The following is a 9221-nucleotide window of genomic DNA, read 5'->3' on the forward strand; positions in this document are numbered from 1 at the left end:
TAAACATTTTGCCATGTTCTAAACCAAAAACAAAAATTTTAAATATAAAGTTTTTATACGATAACATAATATAAAAATAAATAAAATAAAATTGAGTTAATTGAAAATATTCTCCATTAAGTGATAAGTAGCTCTTATCTGCATATTATTTCCCACACTTTCTTGTTCAAAAAAATTCTATTGAAGCATTTTTATTTTTGGATTATCAAACATGTGTAAAATATTAAACCATTGAAAATATTAAACTTAAGTTGCTCTCACATGTCAACTGAATACTAATTCAAATAAGTTTGATGAAAAAACATTATTTTTACAAAGCTAGTTATGGTATTATAAGGGTGTTTTTGCCTTTATAAGATATTTTTATATAAAGTAATACCAAAATTACACATGAACTTTGTTTTAATGTACAATGTTATACGTAAACTTTAAAATTTTACAATTTTATACATGAAATTTTACTTTGATTCAAATTTTACAAACCACTAGCAACATTATCAACATAACACAATTTTTCATTTATATATTACACACAATTATATTAATCCAATATGAAAAAAAAATATAAATATGTTTTTTTTAAATGCGTACAATTGAATCAAAATCAAAGTTTAATGTGCACATTTGAATTACAACCAAAATTTCATGTATATAATTGTACTAAATCAAAGCTCATATAGCGGATTGCACATTGAAACAAAATTCATATGTAATATTGATATTTATCCCTAAGATAAATAAAATCCTGCAAATGGAAAATCTTTATTTGATATTTTATATAAGCTTTTAACAAATCAAAATTTCCCATAATTTTTTCTACTCAAATCATGGATGGGTATAACATAATGGGTAGTATTGTTTGATTCAACTCATTAGATTTCACAATTTCATATACAGAAAATAGGTAAACACTTGTATACCTCAACTGATACGAAATTCATGAAATATATAATGTGTCTCTACTGACTACTACGGTTACACACCTCACTCGATATTTGAAAGATCAAACATATTTTCCAACTTACCCTTTAGGCATCTTTTCATTAATAGAAAACTTGAATCCAAAATTCAACTGAGCTGACTTCCGGTTTTCGATCCAACTACTTTACTTTTCATACTCAAGTGTGAGCGAAATACCTAGAGATGAAAACTCCATGTCCCACACACCCTACGGTTATTTTACATTCTCTTCGTTAATTGAGAAAAGCAAAAGGACCTTGGCAACACTTCGATGGCCAACTGGTTTTTCAGATCAGAACGGTTTCCAACTTAAACATCTCATGGGTTTCAAGATACATTTGCACCAATACCGCTGACAAGCATGCAAAACAAATGAGGAACGAAGCTGGTTTTGGACTTGAAGCACATAAATCTCGTCAATGGTGCGAATATATACAAAATCAACAATCCATTTACATGATTGCAGCCCTTGGCATGAGTCCTACACTTGATGTTGATCAAACTAGAGAGTGAGTGTTGGATACAAATACGAGTTTGATACGAGTTCACTCAATTTTTTTGTAGTTGTTCCATATATTAGAAGATTATACCGTGACTCATATCCAGGTACATGTTGGGAAAATGAACAGTTGGAATATCATAGCTTAAAGTCTACACTACAGCAGTCATTTAATCTAAGGACATGGCATGAGTCCTACACTTAATATGAATAGAAAGTATCAGAATTCAGCCAATCACCCAACTAGTACTTTTTTATTTATTGAACAACAGCATTTATATTCACCAAAGAACTGATTTTTTTTTCAAAGAGCCACCAAAAATAACACAGAGCTAAAATGACTGAAACATTCATGTACATATATTGCTTACTTACAGAGTAACAAACAATAAACTCTCTTTGCTCTGAGTATGCTCAAATTCAACTTTAATCCATGGCCGCCTCTTTCGAATTATTGTTCGACTCAGTCGATTTATTATTGGCCAGGGAACCATCGTCTGATTGAACTTTCACGAATTGTCTGCTACGTTGCACTCGGATTGGTCTTCCCATGAACATCTACAGAATCACAACTTATCAGTCTCTTGATTACAAACAAACAAAAAAGCAGATTAATATCATCGAAAGGGCCACACCCAATTCGATAAATCACACAAATAATCTAGAAATTTACAAAAAGAAGGAATTACCTTCCCTTGGAAAGCAGACATTGCTGCATCGGCTTCTTTCTTGGATTTGAAAGAGACAAAGCCATAACCAGATGACTTTCTTGGACTATCATGAAATATAACTTCAGCAGAAACAACATTAGCACCCTCAGAACTGAAGAACTCCTTAAGATGTTTAGCCCTTACTTCATATGAAAGATTTGCTACAAACAAGTTGAATGCTGGCACTGACTTGGGTTTCTCAGGTGGAGCAGCTTTCTTCTTGTTAGCTTTAGCATAATTGAGCCTTAAAGTACGACCCTCTAATTCCTACATCAGTTTACAAAAAGGAAAAGAAACCCAATTTATCAGTAGTTAGCCAGGGGAAATTACCTCATACACACACTTTGAGAGCACTTGTTAAACTAGTATTTAAGGAAATATATATCTATTAAATAAATATGCTTACATATGACTCAAGATTATTAAGAGCCGCAAGAGCCTCCTCAGGTGAAGCCATTGAAACAAATGCCAATCCCCTATTTCTTGTCTTGTTATGCATAGAAAGCTAAGCCAAACACAATTAAGAAAAAATAACATCAATATTTCAACCACAAATCATAACCTAAATTTAAGAATAGAAAAATGTTGAGAAAAACCTCAACATCTACGACTGTGCCGTATTTCTCGAACAAAGAACGAATGTCTTCAACGGTACAACTCCAGGGTACGTTCTGGGCAATCAATCTAGTTTTCGAAAACTCTTCTTCTTCTTCTTCTTCTTCTTCTTGTTTTGCTTCTAAAGCAGGGTCTTGGGTAGTGGCAGAAAAATGGAGGATGAAACTGGTAAACGGTGTAGCTTTGAAGCGAAGAGTAGTAGTGAGAGGAGATAATGGAGGAAGAAAACAAGTAGAAGAGATGTTTGGGATGGAGCTAAAGTTATTGGAGATGGATTGAGGTTTATGTTGGAGAGGAAAGAGAGAAAATTGGTGGGGAAGACGAAGCAGAGCCATAGGAGAAAAGGCCGATGTTTGAAACAGTGATTTGGTTTCTTTGAGGTTTTTGAGAGGGAGAAGTGGAATGGATAAGGGATTAAGGAGTATCGTTTCGGGAGGCAAAAACTATCTCAGGGTAGCTATAAAGAATCAAAAGGTGTAAAATACCCAGCAGCTCTTTGTTATAGGATAGTAAAATCCCTCCAAATAAACGTTTTCTTTTACGATTTAGGGGAAAAAAAGCTATTGAACAAACTATAGTATTTGTTTTAGTTATCTAAATTTTCTTTTAAATTGATTACCTAAATTAGAATTTGGTAATTAATTTCGTCATGTTAAAAAAATTCGAATTAATCAAATTATAACAGGTGCTACTTTTATTTATGGTCCTTTTTAATATTTTCACTTTTTTTTCTTTTTTGTCTCATTTTCTTTCATATTTTCTTTCCTTTTTCTCTTCTTTTCTCCTCTCTTCTTCTCCTCCTACTAATAGAAGAAGTAGTTTGCCTTCTTTTTTTTTCCTTTCCTTTCTCCCTTTTTCTTCTTCTCCCACTAATAGAAGAACCAATTTGCTTGGTGGAGGGAGGGAACTCAAGAAACTAGAAAGAAATGAGCAATGGAAGAACCTTAAGACCACAAAGAGGGAAACATACCTAAAAACTAACTATTCACATACAAAATGTATTTATTCCTTATATAGACATATTTAGTGACCTATGTTTTGTTTGTTAATTGATACATTAAAAATTATTTCAATTTAAAAAGGGCTAAGGTTGAGACAAAACCATTTTGTTGGTTGCGTTGGGAATTTAGATTGATTTTTGCAGATGATGATCATTGATTCGCAGACGAGTTGTGGTGTATATTAAAGTCGCTTCAAAATGAAAGATAAAACATGGAGAGAACTCAAGAAACCAAAAATAAATGAGTAATGAAAGAACTTTAAGACCACAAATTCTGGTTAGAGTAGAGAGAGGGGGAAGGGGAAGGGAGGAAAAATATGAAGATGGAAGGAGAAAGGGAGTGGGAGGGAGGAGATGGAATAGGTGCGGGAGAGTGGGAGGGAGAGGGAGATATTTTTATTTTATTTAGTATTTTCAATTTTGTAGTTAAATTAAGATTGAATAAATTTTTTTATCAACATATGTCGCTTCTTATTGGTCGCAAGGTTTTTTTTTAACTGATGTAACAATAAGGGCCAACATTGGCTAATGAGTTATAGTTTAGGTATTCGGTTTAACCAAAAAATAGGTTAGTTATTTAACTCGGATACAAGGCATAGTTTAAGGGCCTTATGTTCAATTAATCCAAAAAAATAAAGCAATTTTAAGTTCTGAATTATTTGGAAGTGGTCAATTTCACCCCCTGTAAGGAAACTTATGTAATTTAGCTTGTTCTCTCACTGTGGAAGTAGAACCTCACTTGAGTATTTCTTGCTCTTTTTTAGTTGGTTTTCTTAGATTGTTTCTTATTTTTGTAGGTTTGGGTGTGGATTCTCTATTTTATGGTTACAATGTTTCTCTTACTTACGACATTCCCTCTCTATTACTAGTGTGGTCTTGTAGGATTGTTTTGCTTTGTTTGAAACTCTTTTATAAACCTTTTTTGAGAATCAGGGTTTTCTGTGTTTTTCTGAATTGGAAGCTATGGATAGGCTTAATTTTAATCTCGTTGAGGGCTTTTAGCTCACCTTGGTTCACAATTGCCTCTATTCAACTTTTTCATGGTGTTCCTCAACATGTTAGCATTGTCCTTTTTTTTAGGGTAGGGTCTTGATCTAGGTTATCAAGTGCTTTTCTTTAACGGATTACTGTAAGGCTTCTAAAGCTAGCCTTTGATTTGATTTCTTAGTTTCTTAATTTCTTGGTTAGTGATTCTTTCTTGGTTAATATATCCAAGTCTTAAATGCCTTAAGTATTCTTTATTCGAATGAGAATTTACTAGTTCAATTTCAAGCTATGAGTACATCTTTGGTTTGATAAAATAGATATTATTTTCCAACCACCCATAATAGATAATAATTTTTTTATGAATTGCAATACCTTTAATAAATGTCATGAGGTAGCCATCATGAAATAAACAAGTGATCTGCCACAATTTGTTGTGGCAAATTAGACTATTTTCGACATTTAATGAGCTTGATTTCAATTCGTTTTATGTTATTTTGTTTCGTTTTATATTTTAGTAGCTTAGACGTGATTATTAGCAAAATAAGTGTTAGTTATTTATAGTGTTTCGATGACCTATTTGGTCAACTCGGGCCTTGGGAATGACTAATAGGCTATTTGAGTGTGCAGGGTGCCATTTTAAGCCCTAAAATACAAAGGACAATAACCATGTTGCAACATTGGCATCAAGTGTCGTGATACTGAAGATCGAATTAAAAAACAAAATCTTGGAACAAAACAGACATTGATGTTGTGACACCGGAATTGTGTGTCATGACATTGGCTCGGTGTTGCAACACCGGAACCTAGTGTCACAACACCGACTTCTACGTGACCAAAAATTCTTGCATGCGAAGGCTACGATTTTTAGGGTAGTTAGGGGTCTTATTTCAACCTAAAACCCTAATTGACATTATAATTGAAATGAAACTTTAGTCATTTGGATTTTACCTAGTTTTTGCCCATATAAACAACCTTATAACCTCATTAGAAGGGGAGTCGACCTAGGGAATCGCCCTAAGGAGCTGTCCTACATATTTCATACTTTTAATTTTAGTTTTCAGTTTTCTTTCGTTGTTCTTTATTTTTTATTTTAGTTTTCTTATGTTTGCTTGATTGAAACTTTTTATTCCGATGTAAAGATGTTTGTGAATGGAAATTGTTCCAGAACCACGCTTCAATTTAATTATTAATGAACATTCTCTTTATTCCTTTATTTATATTTCGTTAACTTGATCAACTAACGTTGTATGAATATTGGGATAAATTCTTGTGCTTATTTTATATCTTGCTTGATTCAATTATGGAACTAATTAATTGATTGAGTAAGGAACTGATTGTTCAAGAGACTTAGTATATTAGGGAGTGATGCGCCTAATCGAATATCTAGACAGGTGAGATTGAGAGGGTATCCTATCAAGTATAACTTGTGCCAGGCGGTGAAACCGAAAGGGTATCTGTATGCCCAGGAAGAGATCGAAAGGGTGACGTAAGTGGTAATCCTTAGTAAAGATGAGACCTAATGGGTATTCTTAGCTAAGGGTGAAAGACTCAATTAAGGTTAATTAATGGCTTAATTAGATGATTAGGGATTTAATTGATCATTGGCCGTGAGCTCGCATCGTCGACACTAGGGATAGTAAATTCCATTAGGTTATTTAATATTAAAAAATTTAATTAGTTTACTTAATATTTTTGAATTCTACATCAACACTACTAATCTGTGATACGATTCGATTAGATCAGTAATTATTTTTGGTAATTAATTTAATAATAAAATTCTCCAATCTGCAATCCCTTGGGTACAGTCCTCGGAAGACTTTTCAAGTGTTTCATTCTAAATAAACTATATTACAATTTGACACATGTACTTGCGGACACCACTGCTTTATTCGATACCTTTTTGCTGCAGTATTTCCAGTCCTAACGTTCGCACGTCTGGTGGTCAAATTGTTGGTGTTGTTTCCGGGGATTGCGACGGTGAAAATTGTTATTAATCTAATTGGTTTGTAAAATAATACTAGTCAAAAGATATATGAGTTAGATAGTGTATCAATTTTGAATTATTTTTATTTTTATTTATTTAATTTTTTTAGATACCTTGTCAACTATTTAATTTAATTATAGATGTAGTTGATGATGAATTTGATGATGATAGCAGTTGGAACAAGGAATGTGAGATATTTGCATGGTATGATGATGAAGGGTACTACAACGAAGGATCAATTTGGGCAATTAGAACTTCAACAAACCATTGAAGTTTAGATAAAGATAACAATGTTATTTAATTTTCAATCGAACCTCATGGTGAAATGTATGGGTGGAAACACGAAAATATACACACTTTTTCATGCCCTTTTTAACTCAAATTCATGCAGTTTCGGTAAAATTCTGGTCGAAAAATAAATAATAATTATAAAATAATTAAATTTCACTAAAATTATGAACATGTGGAATTTTAATTAATTTTATATCAAATTTTGATTAATTTTGATTGTTTTCGACAGATTTGCACAAAGGGCGAAAAACGGCTCGACAGACACTACTAGGAGTGCAAAACCAAGAAGCAATTTTGAAGCATCAAGGCGAATTAATTTTTTAGCCTAACACGATCCAAATTATGTGTATTAATTCATAATATAATTAATTTTAATTTTAACCCAATTTAATTTGGGTTAAATAAATTATTATTAATTAATTATGAAAAATGGCCCAATTGAGCTGAACTGAGAAAGCCGATCCAACTGAGCACTGGGCAGCCCAAAACCGTCCCACATGCTGACCCAATCAGATTGTTTGGCTGATTTTTTGGCTTTCAAAATGACCCTTGAAGACTCCTTCAATTTGCATTCAAACCCCTCCACTATTCATACCTTTCAAGATATGCCCCTACCTAAAAATAACATGTTTGAAATATTCAAACATGCCACATGTGTGGCCGGCCATAAGGGGGGAGTCTTTGGCTGCTGATTTTAGCTACTTTAGCAGCCTTCTCAACCTATAAATACCCCCTTGCCTTCTCACTTCAAACACATCTCAAACCCATTCATTTTTTCACTTCTCTCTCACTTTTCTCTCTTCATACCCTTACATTGTTCTTCATTTTCTTTCCCTATTCCTTTTCCGATTTACCTCTTGAAAAAGAGTCATTCAACCACCATTTGGAGCAGCATTCAAGTGTTCATGGAAGCCTCGGTTCAACAAGAACAAGCAGAGAAGGAGGAGCAGAGCAAACTAGTGAAGCCTCGGAGAAACACTAGATTTGATTCTTGTTCCTTATCCTTTTTAATTTTATTGTTGTTGTTATGAACATGTCCATGAATAATTGTGATGTTTATATGTTTAATTTAATTAATATGGCTTAAATTTAATTCGTGTTAGGTTGATTGCATTTCATCTACTTGAGTTATTAAAATTGTGTTTGTGTTGTTATAGGCCCCGGTAAGATGTTTGATTAAGTAAAACCATGACTAATTTATTCTTGCATTACAATTGTAAGGTAACTAATGAATTAATTATTTAAACGACTTGAAATTATAATTAATTGACATGATATTTAATCAGTGCATGTTTAATCATCTAAGGTAGCTGAGGGTTAAATTAGCAACGGTATCTAACGATACATTAGCCTTGTATAACTTGCAAGAGTATTGTGATTAAACTGTTTCAAGGTAGAAAGACATTGTTACCTCAAGTAATCTTTTATGTGCTTATGAGATTGAATTAATTGTTTGAATTGGCATAGAGATATGTACAAGAGATTATTTTAATTTCATAAGTATGTATGTGCATTAACACATTTACTTATTAAAATTTGTTTAATCAGTTGAATTGACATAGAGATATAGTTAAGAGATAAATAGATTTTGGTAGGTAAGTATGTTCATAAGTTAGCAAATTACCGAGTTGCCATGAATTTATTCGTAACAACATGAACATGAGTTTAATAATGCTAAGTTAAGACATGTAATTAATCTAACACAGTTATGTCATCTTGATTAAAATCATCTTTTGAAATTGTGCATTGAAACTTTTATTTTATTTTTATTTATTTTACATAGTTAAAAATCTTAGTTTTCAATCACCTCCTCAAATCAAAATATTTTTCTTCACCAAAGTGTTTTAAATTGCATTCATAAATAATTCTTTCACAGTCCCCATGGATACGATAACTCGACATTTACTTGTTACGATTGTGTACACTTGCACATTTCTATAATTCCAATTGGATATCTTCACGGTACAAGGAAAGATACGTTAACGAAGGACCAAATTGGGAAAATGAAGCTTTGACGAGTTATGATGGAGAATACGGTGTGCTCGAATATTCAGCCCAACAAGAATTGGGCTTAATCATGGATGATAATGTATACCGAGATTTGTATGAACAACAAGATCACGATGGTTTAACGGAGCCTCGACGAACTAGTAGAGTCATGATCGAAGATGTGGG

General features: G+C 32.7%; 1 protein-coding gene across 1 annotated transcript; it reads right to left on the reverse strand.

The window, feature by feature from the left end:
- Positions 1–1685: 1685 nt before the first annotated feature.
- LOC107921121 (28 kDa ribonucleoprotein, chloroplastic) lies at positions 1686–3331 on the reverse strand. The gene is made up of 4 exons (XM_016850990.2): positions 2766–3331; positions 2576–2674; positions 2149–2436; positions 1686–2017 (listed from the first exon to the last, which is right to left on the reverse strand). Exons 1-4 carry the CDS (start codon positions 3117–3119, stop codon positions 1886–1888), a joined length of 873 nt encoding a protein of 290 aa, XP_016706479.1. The 5' UTR covers positions 3120–3331; the 3' UTR covers positions 1686–1885.
- Between the last annotated feature and the right edge of the window lie 5890 nt (positions 3332–9221).

This window comes from Gossypium hirsutum, chromosome D01 (genome assembly GCF_007990345.1).
Source record: "Gossypium hirsutum isolate 1008001.06 chromosome D01, Gossypium_hirsutum_v2.1, whole genome shotgun sequence".
Taxonomy (NCBI): domain Eukaryota; kingdom Viridiplantae; phylum Streptophyta; class Magnoliopsida; order Malvales; family Malvaceae; genus Gossypium; species Gossypium hirsutum.

Coding starts and splice junctions, on each gene's coding strand:
- LOC107921121 (XM_016850990.2), bottom strand. CDS start 3,119: ATGGCTCTGCTTCGTCTTCCCCACCAATTTTCTCTCTTTCCTCTCCAA. Junction 2,675..2,765: donor GCACAGTCGTAGATGTTGAG/GTTTTTCTCAAC, acceptor TGTTTGGCTTAG/CTTTCTATGCATAACAAGAC. Junction 2,437..2,575: donor TTAATAATCTTGAGTCATAT/GTAAGCATATTT, acceptor AAACTGATGTAG/GAATTAGAGGGTCGTACTTT.